The 25,265-nt window shown below is 35.0% G+C and overlaps 4 protein-coding genes across 6 annotated transcripts; all 4 read right to left on the reverse strand.

Annotated features, from left to right (window-relative positions):
- Positions 1-1,987: 1,987 nt before the first annotated feature.
- Positions 1,988-3,441, reverse strand: LOC125193770 (protein RGF1 INDUCIBLE TRANSCRIPTION FACTOR 1-like). 2 transcript variants are annotated; one of them, XM_048091645.2, is made up of 4 exons: positions 3,285-3,441; positions 2,992-3,180; positions 2,695-2,910; positions 1,988-2,594 (listed from the first exon to the last, which is right to left on the reverse strand). In XM_048091645.2, exons 1-4 carry the CDS (start codon positions 3,336-3,338, stop codon positions 2,376-2,378), a joined length of 678 nt encoding a protein of 225 aa, XP_047947602.1. In that variant the 5' UTR covers positions 3,339-3,441; the 3' UTR covers positions 1,988-2,375. The 2 variants fall into 2 exon arrangements, with proteins under 2 accessions (XP_047947602.1, XP_047947601.1); XM_048091644.2 differs by having other exon boundaries at positions 3,270-3,435.
- Positions 3,442-6,279: 2,838 nt separating this feature from the next.
- Positions 6,280-7,156, reverse strand: LOC125196380 (uncharacterized). Its single transcript, XM_048094871.2, has one exon. The coding sequence runs from the start codon at positions 7,024-7,026 to the stop codon at positions 6,457-6,459; it is 570 nt and encodes a 189-aa protein (XP_047950828.1). The 5' UTR covers positions 7,027-7,156; the 3' UTR covers positions 6,280-6,456.
- A 3,793-nt stretch (positions 7,157-10,949) lies between these two features.
- Positions 10,950-14,338, reverse strand: LOC125192443 (ubiquitin carboxyl-terminal hydrolase 20-like). 2 transcript variants are annotated; one of them, XM_048090013.2, is made up of 8 exons: positions 13,911-14,338; positions 13,645-13,771; positions 13,451-13,558; positions 13,066-13,205; positions 12,606-12,944; positions 12,235-12,357; positions 11,540-12,122; positions 10,950-11,442 (listed from the first exon to the last, which is right to left on the reverse strand). In XM_048090013.2, exons 1-8 carry the CDS (start codon positions 14,133-14,135, stop codon positions 11,225-11,227), a joined length of 1,863 nt encoding a protein of 620 aa, XP_047945970.1. In that variant the 5' UTR covers positions 14,136-14,338; the 3' UTR covers positions 10,950-11,224. The 2 variants fall into 2 exon arrangements, with proteins under 2 accessions (XP_047945970.1, XP_047945969.1); XM_048090012.2 differs by having other exon boundaries at positions 10,950-11,448; positions 13,911-14,336.
- A 2,789-nt stretch (positions 14,339-17,127) lies between these two features.
- On the reverse strand, positions 17,128-21,401 carry LOC125195638 (putative ADP-ribosylation factor GTPase-activating protein AGD8). The gene is made up of 7 exons (XM_048093769.2): positions 21,177-21,401; positions 20,923-21,041; positions 18,970-19,432; positions 18,611-18,880; positions 18,024-18,149; positions 17,567-17,665; positions 17,128-17,446 (listed from the first exon to the last, which is right to left on the reverse strand). The coding sequence occupies exons 1-7, from the start codon at positions 21,243-21,245 to the stop codon at positions 17,339-17,341; spliced, it is 1,254 nt and encodes a 417-aa protein (XP_047949726.2). The 5' UTR covers positions 21,246-21,401; the 3' UTR covers positions 17,128-17,338.
- Positions 21,402-25,265: the final 3,864 nt, after the last annotated feature.

Consider the following 25,265-nt stretch of genomic DNA (forward strand, 5'->3'; position numbering starts at 1 on the left):
AACTAATTTGTAAATTGTAAGTCAACAAAGTAACTTCCGATAATAATCTATCAAATTAATCCTAATTAAATGGTATGATTAGATACCAACATGGCAAGCGTTTTTTAAGAACGGCTGGCCAATCTAACTATATAATAATGTCATTAAAGATAATTAATTAATTAATAATGGATTAAGAAAATGAAACTAATACGATTATTCTATTGATGCTTTAGAACACCATAATATCCTATTGATGCTTTGGAACACCATAATGTGTATTAATATATTATAACAGTAACTGCTAAAATTTCTTACCGTGCATATTTACGAAAATTAAAAATTGAATTAATAATCTAAACTTCATTTTAAAAAATGACTATATTAGAGCTCAAAACATAAATATTCAAATTGAGGTTATAACTTATAAATATTTCAAGTTAAGGACAAAACTTATTAATATTTTAAAAGAAGGTCAAAACTCGCCTTTTATATATGTATAGATGTATTATAATAAATATAAATATTCATGTATCAATTTAAGTTTGTAACTGTAGTGAAAATCATGTAGTAGTATTTTTTAGTTGAGAACAGGCTATTGACACAATCATAAAAGCTTTAAATTTAAAATTCAAAATGTGATGCCTTTTGGAATTATTATAACATAAAATGTTAGTATCTACCAAATTTGATAATTATAAGTACTACTATAATAATAACATATCAATCTAAGTTTGTAACGGTAGTAACTCCTTTTTTTAAATAGAGTCGTGACGGTATTGACTCAGTATGTTTGAATTATGCTTAAACAATAAATAAATTGTCATCATTATTAGAAACTAAATTCACATCAATATTTTCATATTTCACCCTATATTTATAAATATTCAAATCTATACTCAGAATTCATAAATTTTTAAAAACGACTCAAAACTCGTCTTTTATATATGTATAGATTTGTATTCACATAATGTGAAACAATGCCAGTAACTTCTTAAAATGGAATCGATGAGTAGATAAGCACTACCCACTTAGTATAACTTTTCCCATAAAAATAAATAAATAAAAATCTCATCACACCATGAATTAAATACTACTATATGATTCAATAAAAAAATCATGCTAACAAAACAATAAAATCAAATTATGTCTATCCCCACCACCAAAATATAGTTATCCGTTTCTTTTGAAGTGATAAAAAAGCAAAAATCAATAAATAAAAAATTTTAAAATCCCAAAAATTTCAAACGCAAAAGGGTAGAAAAAGAATCAAAATCATGCATAAAATGGCTGTAATTAGAGAAGAAATATACAAAAATGTCCCTTAGATTCAAAGGCATTTTTGTCAAAAAAAAAAGCATTCGAAAACTGCAAAAATAGTTTAAACGAGCAAGCTGTAAAGTATAAAGACCAGAAATGCATTTTAAAATATAAAAACTACAAATGTGCATCAATAAAGATTAGAGCCTCAAAATGTAAATATAGCCATATCTCGATGGAAATTAAACCAAAATTTCTTCGAGACGAAATTGGAGCAACTCGTTTAACGCATTGTCAATGTGTTAGACAAAGAATTAAATATGTGAAAGAGAAACACGAAACAAAGATAAAAGTAGGCAAAGAAGCCTACCAATTCCATCTCCGCCGTTGAAATCAATCAAACGGTCTAGAAACGCCATAGCCCCACAGGTAGCCCAACCCCTCCACCAAGAAAGAATCCCACTGATTCCAAAACACTCTAGACCCACCGTGGAAACTCCATTGGTCTGACCTCTTCAAACTCGGCCGGCCATTGCCCCACTCCCTTTTAATTTTAGTCAAAACATTCATTCCTAGATAACCACCATTGCAAAGATCAAATCTGGTTGCCCAATTAATTTTTTATTCATTCATTCTTGAATTATTGCTTTTCAATTGCGACTTTGACTCTTTGAAATTACAATGAGAATGACCATGCTTGCCCATTCACATTTTGCCACTTGAAATCATGTGAATTACTAAAAAGGAATAGGGAAAATCTAACGCCAAAATTACATTAGTTTAACTCAATATAGGCATATATACAATTTTGCACATGACTTCCAAGAAACACAAAGAGAGGAGTAGAAAACATAGGAAACTTCAAAACCACATTATAAAACCAAAGCCAAAAACAAAACTAGAGTATACAAAATATGCATCTCTTCCAATTCTACCCTTCTAATTATTTCCCATTTCCCCCTATATGCAACCTGCTTCTATGAACAAATTACAATGCAGGCAAGAGACTATTTCAGTAATTGCATTAGATCATGATTAATCAGATAACCATAACCCCTCTTTTTTTTGGTACCTTATTTATTTTTGGAGGGTTTTAACTTTAACCATTCACATACTAAAAGAGCATTATTATTCCACTACATCTCCATAGTGACTCCACCCATAGGGGCTCTATGGGGAATTCCCTTCCTCCGCTTCGCATTCCGGTAATTGACGGCGGATGGCGGCGGCGTCGACGGCGTAAAGCTCTGGCCGTGGCTGCTGCTCGACTCATCCGATTCCGACACCGCCGCGGCCGCGCTAATCCTCTTCCCCGGCCACTGCTTGTTCTTCCTCAACGACGTCGTCCCAACAATCTACAAAAAATTAAAAATTAAAATCCAAATTCAGTAACCAATCACACATCAAATTCAAATTAAACCCAAATTCAATTCAAATTCAATAATTTAGTAGTACCTTGCAACCAAGAGAGCAGAATTTGAAGGAGTCGAGGAGGCTGCGGTGGCAGACGTGGCAGGTGTTGGTGACGCCCTTTCCCGGCCGCGGCTGAGGCCTCTCGTTCAAGAAAACAACTTTCGCGCTGTTGATTACGTATGTCTGAACCGAGCTGATGTCCAAATACATTTGAATCTCCGACACTCTGATCACATCATGATACGACGATCTCCTTATCTGCAAATCCAATTCCGCCGTTAAAAATCCAATTCCGCCATTGAATTGAAAAACCAATTAGGAAAAAAAAAGAAAACCAACCTGAATCACGCGATGATCCTTGTGAGAATTCAGACAGAGGGAACAGAGAGGGCCATTCATACAATCCAAGCAATACATATTGCATTCGCTCTTGTGAGAATCCGCGTGGAATTCGCATTGGACGAAGAAATTCTCCTTCAGCAGCGACTTCAGCCATGGCGGCCACACATTTTTCTCCTCATTCGGCCCCTAAAAAAACAAAAAGAATCGTTAAAAAGCCAATCTTTTTCACAAACAAAATGTGGAATCAAACAAAAAGGCGAAAAGTCGATACAAACATTCAGCTTTAGTACCATCTTCTTCGGCTTGATTTCACGAGCAGCAGCTTCTTGATTATCAATCGCCATTGATCAATTGAAAGGTGGCTGTGAGAGAGAGAGTGGAGGCGGTGAGAAGAGAAGAGAAGAGAGAGACTCGTTTGTAATTGTACTGAAATTGTAAATGGTGAGGAGGTTCGTGATTATCTTCTTACATAAACAAAGTCCGAACCTAGCTCCGAGGCTGAACCTGGAGATACGTTGGCTGCAAGGAACCGACCTCCTTCTTTCCTTTTTCTTTTTCATCTTAATTATATTAACTTTCCTAATACTTTCTTTATTGCCTTTCATTATCATGTGCTACACATTCTTGCTTCGGTCTTATCGCACAATTATTATTTTTAATCAAACTAATGCGTCTTTCGTTTTGTCTTTATTTTATGAGTGCTCTACAGTAGATAAATTTGGATATAGCAATGATTAATTAATGGGGATTTGCCGTATGACAAAATTTTATATGTGAAAAAATTTAAATCTCGTTTTACTAATGTGGTAAATTGTAAAAGAATCTATGAGGAAATTCGTTACCTTTTTAGATTTTATTTAATTTCCTTCACTTGAATGGGAATTTGTTAATTGAGGAAAAAGATAATTGAGTTGGTACATTGTTCCGATTCCATGCATTATTGGTAGTGCCTAAGTTTTTATGTTTTTTAGTTATAGGAGAGAACAATGTCCATCCATTTTATTATGCTTTATATTTATTCATATTTTAAAATATTATTTTATTTTCAGTCCGTGTGTATTGGGGTGTTGGGTCAATGGTGGAAAGTGTGTGTGTGAGAAGACTATGGTAGGGAAAAGTTTGGAGTCAACCGATATCTACAAATCAATGTCGATGAATTTGTATCCAATTTCATTTGGTTTTACTTCTTTTTGAGACAAAAAATATCGCATATAAGAAACAAATGTAGTGAAATATGACCTTTTTTTGTTTAGATTTGTGTTATTCCACACAAGTTACATAATACTTTTGATAAATTCCCCTTAAAAAGAACAATGACATGTTAAACGACGTCGGATTTGTTAAAAAGGTGCAATACTTTCCTCTTCTAAATGATGATCATCACAATATATGTAAATTATGAATTCTTATAGAATAACTTTTGACTATGAGGTGCAATCTTTCCATCTTGGCCTCTTCTAAATTACAATTTCTACTAGTGGTATTCTACACACTCACACATGCATAATTTATGTTGACACATTAGTTTTACAAACATGTTAACTAAATGACTAAACCATTTAAAAAATTACATGCCTTGTGCACATTATTGTGTGATGAATTGGCAATTCAATTTTAAATCACTTCAACAACTAAATATTTTAAAATTACATAAAAAATAACGAATCATTTATAAAAAAAAAATCATGTATACTTTGGTTCATGACGTATTTGAGTTCAGTAATTAATTCGGGGCTATTTGTCTCATGAGTCCGTGACATAATTTATAAAAGTGCTTAGAAAGTTATTAATTAAAATGAGTATTGTCATGTGATAATTCCATATAATTCTGAATATTAATTAAAAAAACAAAGTATTAACAAGTTTAAGTAAAATGGAGACAAAATGGAGTGATTTGCATTGCTTCTAAATGTGCATATTGTATCTTTTTATTTCCAAATCTAAATGAGATCTAAATTGATCTCATCTCGTGATCTAAAATCCCATAATTATACAGGTTGAATTCCAACTTAAGATTATTAATCATATCATCCTCCCTGGGCCTTCCTAACTCATTTCTGATTTATATTATTTTTAAAGCCCAGTAATATTTTGTGTAGCTCAAAGAAGATTGATTTCGATTTACTCGATCCATATTATGCACGACAAATAGTAACATAGGCCCAATCACAAAATCATGCCCTTATAGGCTTATACTTGAATATTGGGGAGTATTTTTTATGAGCTAATTTATAATGAATTTCGAAAAGACATTGTTGTATTTGTTTAAATAACAAAGTAAACCAATAAATTAATTGCACTGAATCTAGATAATAAATTTTGATGGTATATATTATAGTTAATTGCTAACTCATCATTTAATTGTTAACTATAACTAATTTAAGTCCATATGATTTTAGAAAACGTGTGGTCTACAATTTGCCACGTGTAATTTTCGTTTTTATTAATTAAATCGAAAAAGATAAAAACAAACTCAAAATTAGGTTTTGGATGAAAATATCAATATAGTGTTCCGAAAATATCAAATCAATGCTTTGAGAATGTCAACACAATGTTTTAAGAATGTTAACTCATTCCTTATATTGACATATTTTATATAGTATGTTGACATTTCTGCTTGTACGAAAAAATTTAAAAAAAATAATTTTTTTTTTCAAATTTTGACGTTGGAACGTATGCATGTATGATATCGTTGGAATCCTTATGAAATTATCTTTAATTTGATACATGTTTTATGAATTTCAAGTTTTGGGATATCTTTTAAAAGTTAGTTATAACTAAATACGTAGTTAATTGACATTAATATCCCTATTGATATTTTTTGGAATTAATCATATGACCTTATTGACGTTTTTTGTTGATCGTATTAACATTTAGGGATTAATGATCTAAGCCCTTAATTTAGATATCTAATGGCTATTATTTAATTATAGCTATCAAGTAAATTATGAGTTAGCAATATAACACTCCACAAATAGACTATATCAATATAGACTATATCTTGATTCTTGGAGGTAAGTATTAGTTCAAATTAATCTCTCTCCATCCGATTATAAATTATCTGTATTTTTTATTAGATGTCCATTATAGGTAACCTAATCTAATCTAGACAATAAATTTTTGTGGGAGTTTAAATTTAAGTGGTACATAGACTATATCTTGATTTTAGGCTATAAGTACAAATTAAGTACACTATTTCCCTCCGGTTATAAATTATCTGTATATTTTACTTTATACCATTATAACTATTCGTGCGCTAAAAAATAAAATTTAATAGAAGTAAAATACACCTTAACTAATTAAATAGTGCCAGCAAACAAATTAACATCGACTCATATTTACATTCACATAAAATAAAACAAAACAAAAACAAAAACAAAAAATTCAGCATAGTAAATTCGTATGCCACACAAATAAAAAATGAAGTTAGGAAAAATAAAAATAATAAAAAAAAGATAATAATCACCCTTTGTTTAACGCGGAAATATCAGCGGCCTTGTGATTCTTCGAAGAGCTCCGAAACGCCTTCACATTCCAGAATTTCCCCTTTCCCGACGAGGGGCTGCCGTCGCCAATTGCCGCCGACGAGCCCACCCCGACCGACCTCGACCGCGAAATCATCCTCGCGAAATCCTCAATTTTATCGTGGCTCTCCGAATCGGCGTCTCCGGCGCTGCTTTTGGCGTCGCCGGGCTTCTTCCCCTTTCGCCTGAAAACGGAGAGGAAGGAGGCGGAATGGAGGCGGCTAGGGTTGGAGCGGAGGAAGAAGGGGATGGCGAGGGAGCGGGAGCGGGTGAAGGAGGGCTCGGCGGCGAAGGAGGAGGAGGAGGAGGAGGAGGAGGAGGCGGAGAAGGAGGAGGAGGGGGCGGCGGAGCAGGGGCAGGGGCGGACGTTGCCGCAATTGGGGCAGAGGGTGATGAGGCGGTCGCGGAGGCAGGTGGGGCAGACGCCGTGGCGCCGCCGCTTGGTGGGGTGCTTGGGGCATTTCCAGACCTGCTCCTCCTCCACGCGATACGCAGCCGCCGCCGCCATTGATTGTATCTGTCAAGGAAATGATGAATCAATCAATGGATTTCTTTTTTTTGTTGTTGTTAATTTTTTTTTGAAAAAAAAAAAGAGGTTGTATGTATATGTTTGTTTCCCTTTGTTTAACTGTTGTGAAAGTATTTGTGTGGTATATATATATAGGAGGATTTTTTGTCCACTCTAAATTCTGGTAGTGCATTAAACGACGCGTTACCGTTTTATTCTTTTTTAATTTTATAATTCCATACAGAAAAATTGTTTCCACGTCATTAAGTTTACAACAATATAAAAATAATGCAGAATCATGTAGTAGTATTATTCATGGTTACTCGAGATTGTATCCAAGAATAAACATGTAGTGTGTTTAGTTCACGAGATAATTTAGGGTATCTCCACCGGCGCCCCTTCCGGTCGCTCGTCGGCGACGTCCGACCAGACGTCCGCCGTAGGGAGCGGGAAGGGCGCCCACGCCCATCCCGAGTGCTCATCGGATGGCCTCGCCCCTCAACCCAACATCCTATCTGACGTCCACCACTGTGGCGTGGGTAGGATGTCCCACTCGGACGTCCCACCGAAAAATAATTTTTTTTTGAAAAAAAAAATCTATAAATACGGCTCATGTCGAAATTTTAATTCCGTAAATTTTAATTTTAATTGTGAATTTATTAATTTTATTGCAGGAAGTCCTAGTGGGAAGTCCTAGTGAAATGGGAAAGGCTAATGCTGACATGGCAGACAGTTTTTGTGGGAATGGCTAGTGGAGGTCCTAGTGGGAGGGGCACCACCGGAGACACCCTTAATTGTAGATAAATAATTATGTGTAGTCATAGCTAACCTTTTATGATTAAAATAATCTCATAATTTAATCCTAGATTATATCTTGATATTATTTTTATCTAGGAAATTAAACACCACCTTAATAGACAAAATGGATAAATAAATCATTTTTTATGTACTAATAAAATCAATTTTTATGAATAAAATGAATTCATTTTTGAGATATATTTACGTTGAACTAGATTTGAATTATGGCACTTACCACATGTAACTTGCTTGATTAACAACGGGGATTCTACGAAGAACGTGACCAAAGAGGATGAATGAATGACTCTGCAAATGATATGAATGAACCGTCTAATAAGTCATGGATGGAATGATTGACGTCACAAACAAAGTGTGAAAATTCGTTTGATAAGTCGGACAACTCACGAGATAAATTTCATAAATATAATTCAATAAAGGTGTGAATTTCATCCATAAGCCTCTATATAGGTATTAATTCTAAGACATAATGAATAAACTAAAGAATAGGAGTACTATGGAAGAAAAAAAATATCAAAGTCAATTTATATTGGTAAATAACTCTTTATCTGATTATTTTAATTAATTAATTAGAGAATAAATATATGCTAAAATAACTCATGTGATACAGGAAATCTTAATTTGTAGATGGAAAAAAAATTAAAGTTCAATCATGTATCACCACTCATTGTTATTTTGCCTTTTGTGTGAGAGCTATTATTATCATATTTGGTCCCACGTTTTCAAAATGATTTGCTCAATTAAACATGTCGTTATTCATCCAATGCCGTTAGAGATAAGCGGAAAGTCTTTATTTGTTTCTACGAAAGAAAATAAAATTAAGATATCAATAAAATGGATTATCATGGCACAAATGGGTAGAGGTAAAGAGATTAAATACAAGCTCCTCATTTTATTTGAATGTAGAGATCAATTTTCAATTTGAGCTTATCAATATTAAATTCCAAGATTCGTTTTGAAAGGGATATAACAAATTATATTGGGGCATAATTGAATTTACGAGACTTCAATTAATTAAGTCGGTTCCAAGGAGAGAATCAAGATTCGGGAATCATTAAACTCAGATTCAGTAATTTATATATCAACATCTGGGAATTAAAAAAAAAGCTAGAAAAATAAAATAAATGAAAATTCATTTTAGTAAGATATTATTAGGTTGGTCACCATAGCTCCGCACTACCAACTGCGCTGCGAACCGGTTGCTGTTTGTAATGAGTTTTTAGTGTAACTATATCACCTATAATATAGCAAAGTAATAGTAGATGTGATGATATAATTAGTCGAATCCGTCCAATTTTTTCTATGTCACTAGATTTAATTTGTATCCTTTTTGTGGTAACCCCCTTAAACAAAGGGTGTGAGTTTTCTTCACAAAAAAGGGATTTTGATTTTATTTAGTAATATTAAAGTTTAAAGCAATATATATATAATTTTCAATACATTCACTTTTTCCATAAATTTTTTATCTTATGCGGGATATAAAGGGTAATCACATAAATATTATTGTCGGCAACTCTAGATTCTTCAATTGGGAAATTAATTCATCTAGCACATGCCATTCAAAAACGAAATTTATGCAATCCATAAGAAAGTGTAATGCGCCGTTAGACTTAGGGCCATGAAAAATTAGAGTATTTGGGTGGGCTGTATGATTCGAGAATCGAATAATTAGATAATTAAATAGTGTGAGAATCATCAAGTAAGAAGTGGGGCAACTTCAGATAGATATGTGGTACTAATATTTAGATTAAAAACCATATGCAATAATTGAAGTTGGTTACCTATCCATGTTCTTATATTAATGTCAATGAATTCAAATTAAAGATCTCACACCTCATCTAATCTAAGTGTGCTACTATTTGACTGTATTGGAATGTATTTAATTATTTTTATTTTATATTTTATGATACAATAGTTCGATTACAATTTTCAAATTTTCAATGAAATTTGTTTGTATATAGCAGTGGTTTGCTTAAGCTCTGCTGTCATAAAATTGTGCTTCTTTTATTTGTGTAAGAAATTTATTGAGTACTAGTTGTCATTACATTATTTATTCAACGACGTTTTTATTGAAAATGTTGATGGAAAATAATTTATATACATGCATACAATTTTATTCTTTTTTAGGCTGCAGATTATGTCGTCCATTAGTTTGGCACATGCATGGTTTCCCATTCTTTAAATTCAAAACAATGAATGAAACAAAAAATTGGTAGCAAATCTTGTCTACCAGTCTAATTATATTTATTCCAATTTGCTTTTCAATTTTATCGAACTTTTTTAATGTATGAATAAGTAGTGCAATATATAACCGTAATACCCCTTTCTTTTTTCTCAATGACAGTAATAATTATAGGTTTAGAATATGAGTATTAGTTTGTAGGAAATATTTAAAATGATAAATGAAAAAATTTAAGAAATGCATAATTAGTTTAGAGAAAATATTTAACAATTCCAAATAATGGACTATATGAAAAATATTTAGGAGTCTTGTCCATATAACCGTGATTTTTTGCAATTGATTTTAATATATTTTTGGAGGTATGTGAAAAGATAAAATAATAAAGTGTGTGAAAAAAGATTATGAAGATTTGTCTACTGAACTGTGATAACTGTATATTTTTTGTTAGAATACGAGTACTAGTTTGTAGGAATTATTTAAAAAGATAGTTTAACAACATTTTGCAAATTTGATTAAAATTATAGCGGGAATTTCATAATTTATTTAGGAGTTGATTTGGTGATATTTGTTTCATATAAATATTTATTTAATCTTAATCAAATCTCTTAAGTTGAATTTAATGAAATACAAATTCACAAGTTTGATTTAACGTTTTACAAAACAACCCATCTAGCAAAAATCACAAATATGTTCACAAAAATAGCCTCTCGATTAGGTGTCATACCAATTTTGGTATGATCAGTTTTTATTGAGATCCATGTTTATATTAAATCTGCCAAATTTTCATACAAATTGTTATTCAACCACCCGACAACATCAAATGTGATAAGATTTTTGTTTACTTTGGTCTCTTTCTTTTCTTTAGTTTTTGTTTTGCGTTAATGGGTCAAATTCTTCAGTAGGAGTGCAATTTAAAGAAAAATAATTCATGAAGCATAATACATTCTCGATTTTAATATCATCAGCCTTTATGTAACCTCATAGGAGTAGATAACACAGCAAACAAAACGATGAAAAAAATAACCTAATACTGATTTACCACAAAAAATGGATAACTGGACATACACCAAACATCCTTACTCCATCGATAGCAACGATTCACACACATCATCTGAGGAATCGAATGCTGAAAACCAAAGTTGCGCTTTACATGTTAGCCTGAGCCAGCGAAACTAAAGATCTGGACGTTGATGAATGGATTCACTGGACAGGCAGTCGCCTCGCCTTCTTCCTATTGACAGAAGGTTCGCTCTTGGAACCCCTCAGCGCATTCATTAGTTGCTGACTTCTTGAGTTTGGCATGTGCTTCATTACAAACATGCGCGCGTGCTTCCTCTCATCGTCCATATCCTCCTCCAGTCGTCTCTTGCAAGAGATACGGTCTGCACTTCTCAGATGGCTGCGGCAAATGGTGAAACCTGCATCTAAGACCCAAAATCAGCATCAATAATCAATTGTTACACTTGTAAAGCAGTACTAAAATTCTTATTAGGCATCAAGAATTGATGAATATACCAGGTGGTGAGTCTTTTCTGTATATCTCAGGACTTGGAGATCTGAAAACTGCTTCAGTATCAATTGGACTCTTTTGGGGCACACTAACCTCCTGATTATGGTTAACCTTTTCGAATAAAATTGGAGAAACTTTTTTGTCTTTGGGGATAGACATATTTGAAGGTTTCACAGACAATGGTTCCACTGAATCCTCTAGATCATTTATGCTTACTTTCCTCTTAATTTCATTCCTCCTAGACAATGGGGTCACTGAATCTTCCAGATAATGATCATTTACTTTCCTCGTACCTTCATTCGTCACTGCTCCACTATCCTTGATCTCATTATCATCACCTCCCGTGTGCACTATTCCAGTATCACAACTTACTGTATTGGTATCACAGCCAAATTTGTTCACCAAATAGGGAGATACTGAGGTGTCTATGTTGTCCAACACAGATTTTGGAGATGTGTTCCGCATAGTTGAATACAATAATTCTTTCTGTGATTCAATGAAACTTGAAAACCATGGAGTACCATGTTTTGCATAGAACAGAACATAGGCCTCTTGCGATAGCACATAAGCTTCATTGACCAGCTCAACCTACAGAATGGGAAAATGTCAATCAGAGAGTAGATAGATAAGCAGGTCTTTCTCTCTGAGGGCATTCTGCAAGCAAAGTTCGGATAAGGTGTGTCATAGGTTAACGCATTACCTTCGAATCATCAAAACAGCACCATATGTCAGCTGATAAGCGTATGAAACAGTAGTAGTGGCCAGATGTAGGCGTTAACCCAAAGTGCACCACAACGGCATAGAGCACATATTGAAGATCTTCCTGCAGAACACCCATAAGATCAAAAAAAGGAAAGCTTCAGAAAGACATAAACTAAGAGAATAAGCAACGCAAAGAATATATAGGTAGCCATGTTTAAAATCCAGACATCAAGAACAAGACTAAGTGTAGAAAAAGACAACTCCTTCAAGAACCATCAGAGAACATTTTTTCCCAACTACATGTATTATGGATGCATTTAAGGGATCTTATACATAATACATAGAAGGTAAGCAGCAAGGAACACTCACATGATTATGATTGCCATTGCCAGTGAAAGGGTGCATGTCCAAATCTAATGGAAATGCCACATGTTTATCAATCTTTTCAACAAAGCTGCCATAATTTTTGAACCGCTTCAAATGAAGTACTGCTACGTCAGGAGCCTGATCAAAGGAAAGTTTCTTCTCAACATACACTCGCTCTTTACACTTTTCACATGTAAACTTAGTCTCCGGGTCTTCAATCTTTTCAACCTTTGTGAAAGATTGGAGAGCAGTAAACAGATTGTCCGCATCATCAATCTCCAAACTAAGGTCAATTGATGGTTCATAAGTGTCAGAGCAGTGACCACAGTTGCAGCACATCAACTGCAATTACAAAACTCACAAAATTATGGTGATTTATAGCACAATGAAAATAAAAGGTAACTCAATTATGGATGATAACGGAAAAAAGGTAATATTCAGAATCTAATAGTAAATCACATACATTGCTGACAAGACGACCACCAAATACTTGCTGCACTATGTTTTTCTTCGGTTCATAACATCCCTCAAGTCTATCCAAAAAACACTGGAGGAATTCGTGAGCATCTTCCTGCTGGAATCTCTGAAAGTTTGATGATATATCTAGTAGTTGTACAGAGTCAAAGGATCACAACAACAAAAAACTAAACATTATATAAAAACAACAAATTCAGGCCAGATTGTCTTTTCTTACCCATCATAAGAGAGGTCATATACTAATTATGCATCAGCTATCAATAGACTAATATTGTTATGAAATGCTATAGATAATAAGAACTGCTAAAGACTATTAACAAATTTTACATAGAAGGAATGCTATAGATGGTAAGAAATGCTAGAGAGGATACGAGTCAAGTTGTTGACAAGATCAAAAGGTGAGACGGCGGTGTTTGAAACAAGCGATTGGAAAATCAGATCCCGCATTGCATTCAGCACAGAAAATTGCTCCTTGTTATCTGAGGCCATTATTGAAAATTACACAATCAAATACAGTTATCCATGAAAAGACAAAACAAAGTAAATTTAGCATCAATTCACTTACAATTATTGGTCGACTGCATTAAATACCCATTCGAAAGAATTGGCTGAAGAAGCGGAACAGTGTGAATAAAGCACTGCAACACTGAGTTCAGAAAGCAGGTGTTGCCCAAATTTTCCAACCCGGCTCCCTGCGAAATTTCAACACCGAAAATGCCAAATCAGTTAAATTAACACAGAAAACATACAAAACACCTTCTAAAACAGAAGAAACAAGCATAATTTGCTTTTTTATTTAGAATAAAAGAGGGAGTGAGATGAAATTCTTACTATAATAGCACGATTGGGCAGCGAACTCGAAGGCGGAAACTCGACTGCTACTTGTGCCGATTTCTGAGGTGGCTCGTCGAATTCAGCGGGTCTGGACCACGAGCTCGACCAGTGAGAAAGAGAAGCGGAGGGAGCAGGCGACGAATTGAGGCGTTGGGCATCACTAACAAGTGCATCTTCAGCGGCTTTCTCGGCATCCAGCAACACAGATTCGTGGTCGGCCATCGGCGCTAGGGTTTTCTCCGACCAGATTTAGGGTTCCTCAATTAGCATGTGATTTCGGAAAAATTGAAGGATTGGTTTCGATTTAGAAGATTTTTTCAGTGATATTGGATGGAATTCGAAAAAAGAGGAGGGAAAATTTTGGGGTTTTCGTTTTGGGGGTTTCGTAAAAAATTTAGAGCCATTTTCCCTCTTTATGTTTGGAGGGAAACTGAAAATCATTTTGACTTTGATATTACTGTTCATTGTTTTGAGTCGAGTTTCACATTAGCAGATTTATGCATTACTAAAATATTTAAGTTTACTCAATTAGCTCATTTCTTTGTCTTAGAGCATCCGCAATGGTACTTAGGCCAGCCATAGGTCAGCCATAGGCCAGCCATTCTCTCCCCTGCCACGTCAGCAACACTAAAAAATCCACCTGCCACATCAGATTTAGGTCAGCCATAGGCCAGCCGCAATAAAAATAATTCAAAATATACTACATTTACGGAATTAAAATACGGAATTAAATTTACGACACATATACGGGAAAATTCATTAATTGCATTTAAAAAAGTTACATAGATAAAAAAAAATTACATGCATAATAAAGGAAAAAACTATCGTCGTGCAATCCTCCGTGCCCACAACTCTTCAATTATATCCTTTTGGAGTTGAATATGAGCATCCACTTGGCGCATGTTGGCAAATTCCTGAAGGCGGCCGGCTTCATCGAGAGGTACCCCACGTCGTACACTAGGGGTGGCCGTTCCGTGGCTTGGACCGGCTTCATCGTCACTGACCCAACTAGTCAGTTGTACGCCTTCGTCTTCGACGATCATGTTGTGAAGGATAATGCAGGCGTACATTATCTGGGAAACGCATCCGACATCCCACAAACGCGTTGGACCCTTAATTGCCGCCCATCGAGACTGGAGCACACCAAATGCGCGCTCCACGTCCTTGCGCGCCGACTCCTGTCGTTGCGCAAAGTAGGCCTTCTTTTCATCACTTGTTTGTCGGATCGTCTTCACAAAGACCGGCCACCGAGGGTATATCCCATCCGCCAAGTAGTAGCCCATATCATGCCGGTTGCCGTTGGCTACAAATGAGACGGCTAGACCGACGCCCTAGCACTTCTCGTTGAAGAGGGGAGACGAATTCAGGACGTTGAGGTCGTTGTTCGACCCGGCTACCCCAAAATACGCATGCCAGATCCACAGCCGGTAATCAGCTACGGCCTCGAGGATTATCGTGGGGTTCTTTGACTTGTAGCCGGTCGTGTAGGCCCCCTTCCAGGCAGTCGGACAGTTCTTCCACTCCCAATGCATACAATCTATGCTGCCTAACATCCCGGGGAACCCATGCTTCTCCCCGTGCATCTGTATCAAATTCTGACAATCTTCGGGAGTAGGTCTTCGAAGGTACTGCTCACCGAAAATGCTGATCACGCCCCCACAGAAATCCTTCAGATATCTCAGGGCTGACGACTCCCCGATGTGGAGGTATGAGTCCCACATGTCTGCCGTGCCTCCGTAGGCCAACTGCCTGATTGCCGCCGTGCACTTTTGAATAGGGGTGTGGCCGGGTCTGCCAGCCGCATCGTGCCTGAAGCGGAAACACAGATATCGACGCTCTAATGCGCCAACGATGCGCATAAACAACTCCCTGCGCATTCTAAAACGCCGCCGGAACATGTTGGCGGGAAACCGCGGGTTCTCTGAAAAGTAGTCGTCGTACAGCCACTGATGTGCAGCTACGTGATCCCGATCAATCACTGCTCGGTGGTGGACAACTCGTGGAGGGCGAGGTATCGCCTGCTGTTCCACCATACGCATGTACCGCTTCATCCCGCGGTTCATGTAGGCATCCATAGCCTTGTTCATCCTCTGATCGTACTCCTCAGCATCCCCACCACTACCACCACTACCACCACCGCTACCACCCGCGTTACTCATCGCTCGATGATGCTCTTGTACAGAAAGTTAGAGAGAGAGAAAACTCGTTAAAACAAGTGGTGCAAATGAAAATGAAACGAAAATCGCGTTTATATAGGGTTTTTTTAAAAAAAAAAAATAAATCAAAAATCGGCGCTGGCCGATCGGGCCGCCACAATGGGCGCTAGCCGATCGGCCAGCGCTTCGGCCAGCGACGAGCGATCGGCCAGCCCACGCCGAAGCGCTAGCCGATTTCGCTCTGGCCGATTGCAATGGTTCGGCTAGCCGATCGGCTAGCGCGACGAATCGGCTAGCCGATCGCTAGCCGACCATTGCGGATGCTCTAAATCAGATAAAATGATAATTGTTGACTTATTAGTACAATTTAAAGTACTATTGTTTTTCATTATTCGTTCATTAAATATTCTTTTAAAATAGTAGTATGAAATATTTATCCTCAAACGTTAACTATCGACTGCATCATTTGGCTAGCAACACACATTCTCAAATCAATTTTTGTTATGCATTAATGCTATTGTTAATTTGTTATGATTTCTGATTTATGTTCTAAATTGCAAATTTAACTTTTATGCCCATGCTCTTGAATTTAAAATACTGTTATCATTATTTCCGATAATAAACATCTTATTTGAATGTCTTCTCTTTTTAGAAAACTAAAACAATCATACTTGCCTCAAATTACTAAAACCATCAATATAAACAATGCTTTTGGATATTCAATAACCAACTATTTAAACATTCACCACTAAATTTGTAGCCTTAAAATCCCCCATAGAAAGTGATGTTTATAGATCTCAAATTTCTTGTGTTTAAACTATAGCCTTTCGTATGAAACCATTGTCACCTGTAGGCATCTGGCCACAGTTAAAATTTCTAACAAATTTTATGTTTAATGTCGTTCAGACTACTTGAAGAAATTTTAACATTCATACAAGAAAAATCGACGTAGTAAACTAAAGCAAATGAAATTTTCTTGTGATAGTCTGAAGCAACCAACTCATTTTTAACACCAAGTGAGCAAATAAAAGGTCAAAAATAAAAATGATCCAATCACATAAACCCAAAAATAGCATTTAGCATTTAGCATTGTCGAAGCATTTTCTGTAACTAAACAGCACACATATCTCAAGCCCATGAGGGCTGCTACAGCTCATGACCCAGCTTTTCAAAGTAATGCTCTTTTTTACATTTATAACTACATAAAATATGGGGCAGGTAATGGAACAAACTCGTTTTTCATGTAAAATACATTGCAAGGAGTACTCTTCAGAGGATTCTGTCCTGCAGATCTGTTAGCAACGAAGACGCAAGGGAGCTTATCTTTTTCCCAGTTTCTCCAGCCATATTCTTTAGAGAGGAGATATCTTGTTGTGCCTGGTGAAAACAAAAACAAACAATCGTATCGTTCAAGGTTACAAGACGTGATAAGACAGACCTGCGCTCCCAACAGATTTAGATCAGTATAGTAAGAAAATGCATGTTGCTAGCTCTTACCTGGAAGGACAGCTTATTAATGAGCTCACCGGCGGAAATGTCAACAGGAGAACCAGACTCATGACCAAACAGATCGGCACTAGATATTGATGATGACCCCTGGTATACAATTGAATCATTCAGAGCATGTTTAGACCAATTGCATGTGTATAATGAGGTGAATTGAAGATAGGAATTATTGATTATGCATCGAAGTACTAATGTCATCATTAACTAGAGCAATCAATGCTTCCTCCGAAAAATTAAGTTTTCCGGAGAAAACATATAGAGGCTTTATCACCTTACTTGACTTACCTCCTTGCAACTGCTACACCAATGGTCAGAAATATTATCTACAGTTGACTACGAGGAAAGTAGAATGAAGCAAAATTTGGAACGAGAGTCCCATCCCTCTGTTTTACACATCGGACAAAATAAATAAAGCAGAATAATACGAGACATAGGGTATATGACATACTGAGAATTTCGACAATGTAGCTGATGCCTCCATATCTTTAGCATTGGTTTGATTACCAAAGAACTGGGCAGATGATATTGATTTTGCATTAGTAAATTTCTTCCTTGCTTCGTCAGTCTCCTCAACCTGAAGATGCCAGATACCAGATGGATTATGCTCATAGCCACAGGCCCACAACATCTCTTAGTAGCAAAACTAACCTTAATATGATACAATGGCACCAAAAACAAAACAAGAAAGAGCAAGACAAAACAAAGTAAAGGAATAAGCCAACAGATAATGAGATGCAAAGTTAAATGAAAGGCAAAAAGTTTTCCAATCAAAACCATTTCGAAAAAAGAAATGTTGTAAAAGTTGAAGATCAGACCAAGAACATTGAAAAGATACAAAAGATGGTAATCGTATTCAGTTCGAAACCACCAGTGAGAAGTCAAATATGCACTAGACCACAAAGGAATTTGCCAACAAACGAAAGAGAAACAATCATGTGTAGGAATCAGGAAACAACTAACAAGTTTCCCCAGCATCCTCTCAAAGTTAACAAATTTACATCCTACTTTTAAGTTGATGAATAAGATTGATCTTACTTGGACTTTTAACGAATTTGAACCACTTTTCTTAGGGAAGCCACTGTCCATGCCATATTCAGCAAAGAAATTGGACGACTTTGGAGCTGATACATGGTTAATAACACGAGTGCCTCCGGAACTCATCTCAGTAGGTTCGCCATTTTCAGTATACTCAAATCGAGATGTAAATGATGCACCAACTGCAGGAGTGCTGCTGGTTGAAGATTTGGCAGAAGAAACTTGTACAGGTGGTTCTTCAGGCTTCTGTTCATAAAGGCTTTCACTAGGCTGCATTGTGAAAACATTTGAATTACCTATTATAAGAAGCGCTTCAATGGTACACTGCAAGAAGTTCAGTAAAGAAGACAATTACATACCTTGCTTGTGAGTTTCTTAGCACCCAGTCCACCAGACTTTCCAGTTTTCTTTGCACCAAGAGTCTTCTTGACAAAAATTGTTGAAGCTGCTTGGGAGGCCCTAGGTGAGGAAGAAGAAGACTCAGCTGTTCCGTTTTTCAGAGATTGGCTTTCTTTCAGTGTGTCATTTGAAGAACCTCCTTTGGGCTCTTCAGCAACTTTTACATCAGAAAATCCATTGGAAGGTTGGGATGACTGGGAAGCAACGGGCGAGGAAGGTAAGCCTGCCTCTTCTGCATTACTCTTCGCAACTTCTTTAGCAAGTAATTGTCTGTACAACTCAGCAGCTCTTGAGGTATATTTGGCCTCAATCTTTCCTCCATCACTCCATCCATGCTGTTTGAAAAACACTTGAGCACGGTTATTTCCGCCAAAATACATCAACTTTAACTGCTCGGGTGTCCAAGAATCCATATTTGTTGACCTGTGATCAAGGATCAAAATGAAACTACAATATGTAAAGAAAATCAAGATCAAGCAGAAATCAGTTGCCTTAGCTACTTGACATGACCCTAGACAATAAATGGGGCTATTCTTTTCGATTTTGCTGGACCAGTTTCACTCAGAAACAAATGTGATAAAATAGATGTACCCTCAATACAGAAAACTCTTCATGCTGCGAACCAACCGAATTTCCAAGTTCTGTATTGCCTTATATATTTTGCATTGGTTATTTACTCAAGCCAAGTGTATCAAGATCAGTGTTTTGGAAGGAGTTCAAGAAGCTGTTTTGGCTGGGCGCTTAAACTTGCCGCACAGAAGGGTAACAGTGCAGCAGCTTGTATGACATGGGCTGAAGAGCTCATTGAACTGCTGTTGTTTCTAAGAATTTACAGTTATAATCCAACCATTTACTGATTAACCAAATCCTATGCACAATATAATGACCATGCAACGAATCAGTCTGCTACACTAAATCTTTTTCTTTAACCAACTACCAGAGTAGAGAGAGCTGACCCATGAACTTTAAAATTTCTCATTAAGTCATTATAATATTAATCATCAGAAATCACAGTTCAAATTAGTCAGTCCATTAACTTCCATAGTTGTTAAGAACTGAGACTAAAACACATAAACAATTAGGTAACAGGCTATAGATAGTGGAGGCATCAAACTAATTTAACTTTACCAAGAAGGTGCAGGTAATACTGCTTTCTTTAGCATTTAAAAATATCAATGAGAATGATCTCATGCTCAAATCTTATTTGTTAGTGTTTGCAGACATGATTCACAATGACTATTGAATATGGAATTTAGTTGGCAGCCAACTTAGATTCTCTGTCAGAGTTGGTGTTTCATTTCCATTTTCCGGTGCCCGCTGAGTATTCTATTGGTCATATTCTAAAAATTGAACACATTTACATGATATTGAACTGCATATTGCTGTAATGCGTGCAAAAAAGGCAATTAGTAAATAAAGTATACAAAGTTACAAACTCAATTTCTCCATTCCTTTCCCAATAAATCAACTTAAACAGTTTTAAGATTGTTACGATATAATCCAATTTATTGCATCTCCAAATAACTTTCCCATCCCGAGCGAGTACAGAGAAGTTAGTCTGGAATCTAAACAAGTGGAGTATGTTACTGAGAAAAGAAATCAAGTTCAATCAGGAAGTTCTACACGGAAAAGCAAACTGATGAATTAGAAATTGATAATTTTGATGTGACTACAAATAAAAACTTATCAAAATGCTAGCAATGAATTTCCGGTCTGATGTTTATTCTGTAGAGCTCGTAGCAAAACCGTACATCTACGAAAAAAAAAAATCCTCAGATACAGACGGTCATTTGCAAAATTACTTTTAAGATGATTTAGAATCCAAATACTCCTACCATTCAATCAAACATCTAAAAGCTGATCTCAGGGAGAGAAACAAAAATAAGATAAGTTAAGCCGGAGACAGGAATTACCTCACGAAGCTGATATGCACGCCAAGGCTCCGATGAACCCCCGAACAATCAATGCACAGGAAGATCCCATACGGAACGGACGCCCAAGTCGGATTCTTTGCGTTGCAATCGAAACACATCTGAAATTGAAATGCAGATATCCAAATCAGCCAGGGTTCAATAACAAAAAAAATGTAAAAAAAACAAATAAAAAGAGCTGGATCAGATCTGCATCAGATCTCAACCTATTCCATCAAAATTAAACGAAAATAAACCTTATTATCGGACTTGGCCCTGAGCTTGCGGAAAATGGCGTTTCTGTCGGTGAAGGAGTCGGAAGCCATGGCTCTATAGCTTTCACGGATCCTGTATCAACAAAGGTACAGAGGCGATGGTGTTTGTACTTTATTTTATTTTTGAGAGAGAAAGGCGATTCACTATCTCTCTCTGGTTTCCTTTCTCTCCCACCTCTCGCCCTTTTTGAAAACGAAAATGCAATTCAAGAGCAGAGAGAAATGCAATCTGAGCCCCAGATATGGAACCTGATATGACGAAACTGCCCTTAATCGATAGGGGTATAACAGGTATTTCCTCTTACGTAAATTAGTTGTTGCTGCATTCATATGGTTAGGTGTTGGGAAATCAGATGTTCTAACCGCTCAATGCTAGGTTTCAGTTTCACTCAATAGTGGGCCCTATTTTAGATTTTCCAATGCACAAATTTTTATTCTTGTTTATTTTCTAAATTAAAAATGATCTCACGAATTTTAAATGATCAAAATAGCACTTTGATTTTAAAAGATAATAGTAACAAATTAATCATAAAATTATTTCCAAATCAGATTTCCATCGCCTTTATTCTATCCTTCCTTTTCCAGATGGTGAGGGAATTTAAACAATGAAATGCCCATGATTAATTATCCAATGTATATGGAAGGTGAACTCAAAATTGGGCTTTCCAAATAAATAATATTAGGCCTATGCTCATGGCCCAGAGAATCGTTGAATTTAAGTTTATAGAGAGGCCCATTTATCTTATATGGCCCAACTCAAAATTAATTTGGTATAGTATCTTGTAAGATATGGAATGTAATATCTAATGAATGCAATGACTAACGAAGGTAGGAACGGAATGAAGTTACGAATTTTCTTTGAAATGATAATTTAATGGTATTTTTTTTGTATTTTTATTTTATTTTCTTCTTTATTCCATCGTACCAAACAAATGAATATAATAGATATATAAATTCTATGCTATCATTGCATTCCATAATACCAAGAAAGGCCTAGAGCTCATTCCTTTAAATCTCGTCTAAAATAGAACTTAAGTGTAGAATTTTTATTTCCTTTGAATGCCTACAATTCTATCACAACCCATATGATGAGCACTTACGACCACGAGTTATTCTCAATCAGTCATTTAACAATAAATTCATCAGACCTTCTGATGGTCCGTCCAACACCACCAACTCATGCTACATATCTACACCCAAATTTACAACAAAGTTAGCAACATGATTATTTTCCCTACACATATGAGCAATCTTAACATTCACTCTCTCTACAAGATAATTTGAATACTTCTACCAAGTGATAAATCATTAAAAATAGTTTTTTTTGTCATTATACACGTGAATAACTTTAGTATTATCACTTTCCGCGAGGATATTGCTAAGTCTTTGTTGTCACGTCAATTTTAATCCGTCATATATGCCTACAATTCGGTCAACATCACCGAGTAACTTTCTAGGTGTGTGTTGCGTAACGCAACATCCACTCACCAGTTAAGTCACGCATTATTGACGTTTAGAAATAAAACTAGGTATATGCGCATAATCTAATATTGTATGCAGTATAAAAATCTTGTAAACCAAATTTTAAAAAATTTGTTGGAATTTAACAATAAAATCCTATTGTTGAATATAATGAGGTTTTATCTTAATGATAATTTAATAGGAAAAATAAATAATAAAAATATACATCTAAGATAGATGAGTCATCTACCTACTAAATTTTCCCACAATCAATTCTTTTAGGAAATTGTAAATTCTAGTGATTTTGTAGGTTTGAATGTTTGACTATTGGAAATGTTGAGTTTTGCTTAGTTATATAGGTAGATGTGAATTCGATTTGAGGTTAATTTAGTGACTATGAATAGGTTAAAATTGAGATGAATGTATGAAAATTATTGGTGAAATACTTGACCACTACTAATTCAGATCCAAAACTAAATACAGTAATCAACTCATTCTACCCATAAAAAACATAATCATTTAAAAAAATTAATTAGTGATTTAATTAATAATCAAGATTAATGGAAAATCGAAGCTTCCATGTGTCTACCTGAGAGAAGTAGAGTAAAACTAATTTGGAGTGTGCTAAGTTTAGTGCTCAACTTCTTTGTTCTTTCCTTCATTTTAAGTATGAGAAAATAGTTATTTTCATTCTTCGAGGATTATTAATATGTCTAAAATGCCAGTCGTTCTCAATGAGTAAAACGTGGCTAAATAGTTGTAGCATGCTACGTGGAAATATCCTTTTTCTCTGCCTTTTTCTTTATTGTTTGGATTGCATTGCAGATCCAAAATTCTAATCATCACAAACGTGATCAATGGTCACTATTGGTCGATCGAGACACCAGTCACTACGCGTTACCGATATTGTAATTATATAATAATTACAGATTCCTTATCTTTGCCTCCACCTCATTTATTTTAATCGTATGAGTATTTAATTTAGTCTTCAAATCTACTGTTTAACTTCCTTTACGTAAACAGCTTACAGACGTAAAATTATGTAATAATTTTCCAATATAAAATATTCAAACACAAATTAATTATATAATTAGTCTAAATCAAAATGTTGCCTTTGCTCCATAATTAAGCTTACAATGAAATAAAATAATCTAATGCTAACTAAATTTAAGTTTAGTGTTTATTGAAATTTTTGCATCTTATGCAAGTTAAGTTAGTTACCTTAACTCATTTGTCAGTTAAATATTTGTAAATTTAACTCTTAAGCAAGACGGCGATTAAAGGCTTACTTTTCAATTATATATGAACAAAAATATGAATTCAAAGGTCGGAATTTTTTTTACCTTTGGGATTGGAATCCATGGCCACAATTCCACAAATTTAACAAGCGTGAATTCTTATCATAAATATTTATAATCTAGGATCGAAATGGTTCTCAATTTATATTCATCATTAGTCTTGAAATATAACTTTGTTTTGGATATCTCAAATGGACTAGAAGATAACAAAGAATATAGAATAAACTTATAAGCCAACATTTATTTATCAATTCTTCTAAAAGAAATACCAAGCCAAGACATGAGGCAAGCCTTCAGTTGTGTGGGTAGTAGACATATGATACTACAAATTTTCGAGTTGGAGATTATGTTTGCTGCTATGGGAGATTCACATCTAACTGCCCATTCCAAGGGAAGAGAGTCAACTATTTAACTGAAAAAGTCCATCTCAAACTCCTTCAATGTCTGCCGCTTTTACACTAAATCATTTATATGAGTGGACAGTATAAAATATAATAGCTTCAATAATAATTATTAAGGCTCTCCTTACTTGTTTTGTGGTCTATCAAAAATCTTCACCACTATTTATACAACAATGAATATTCTTACAAGATATCTCTGACCCTAATCCCTCTTGATCTGCAACTAATAACGTCTAAGTGCATCTCCAACTATTTATATTAAATTCAAATCCATTTTAATATAAATGTCACATTAAATATAATTTTACTTCAACTATTTATACTAAATTCAAATTTAATATAATATTCTCAAGATAAGTATTTTTTACTCAAAAACTAAAAATGAAATTAGTTTTGGAGTACTATTAGAATTTAGAACTAATTAACATCTCATTTTAGATTTTAGTTTGCATTGGAGATTATCTAAAACACTAATTCAACAGTTGAAGGCAATAAAACCTTTTACTAACATTTTACTAAACTACTCTAAGAGGTGTTTTCTTTTAGTGACATGATAAATTAATAAAATATATACTAATTAAGGAGTATTTATATTTTAAATGTTAAGATAGTTGAAAATGGGTAAACTTAATCAATTAATAAAAATAAATAGTGAATTAATCTTAATTATATTATCGATTTAACGTATCATGACATAAAATAAATACCTTAAATATGGATTTTTTAATTCAACGCCACTCAATGGAGTGAAATATAAGAATATTGAAAAAATGAGATGAAAATAAACTAGGTAAGAGATTTAATGAAATTCATATTGAATGAATCTTGTGTTGATCACGGTTATAAAGTTTCATTCCTAAGAGATTAATAGAAATCCACATTAAAGGAAACTTGTGTTGATTACAGTTAGA

The sequence above is a fragment of the Salvia hispanica genome, chromosome 4 (genome assembly GCF_029641045.1).
Source record: "Salvia hispanica isolate PSC_SH4W2 chromosome 4, Shi_PSC_v1, whole genome shotgun sequence".
In the NCBI taxonomy this organism is placed as follows: domain Eukaryota; kingdom Viridiplantae; phylum Streptophyta; class Magnoliopsida; order Lamiales; family Lamiaceae; genus Salvia; species Salvia hispanica.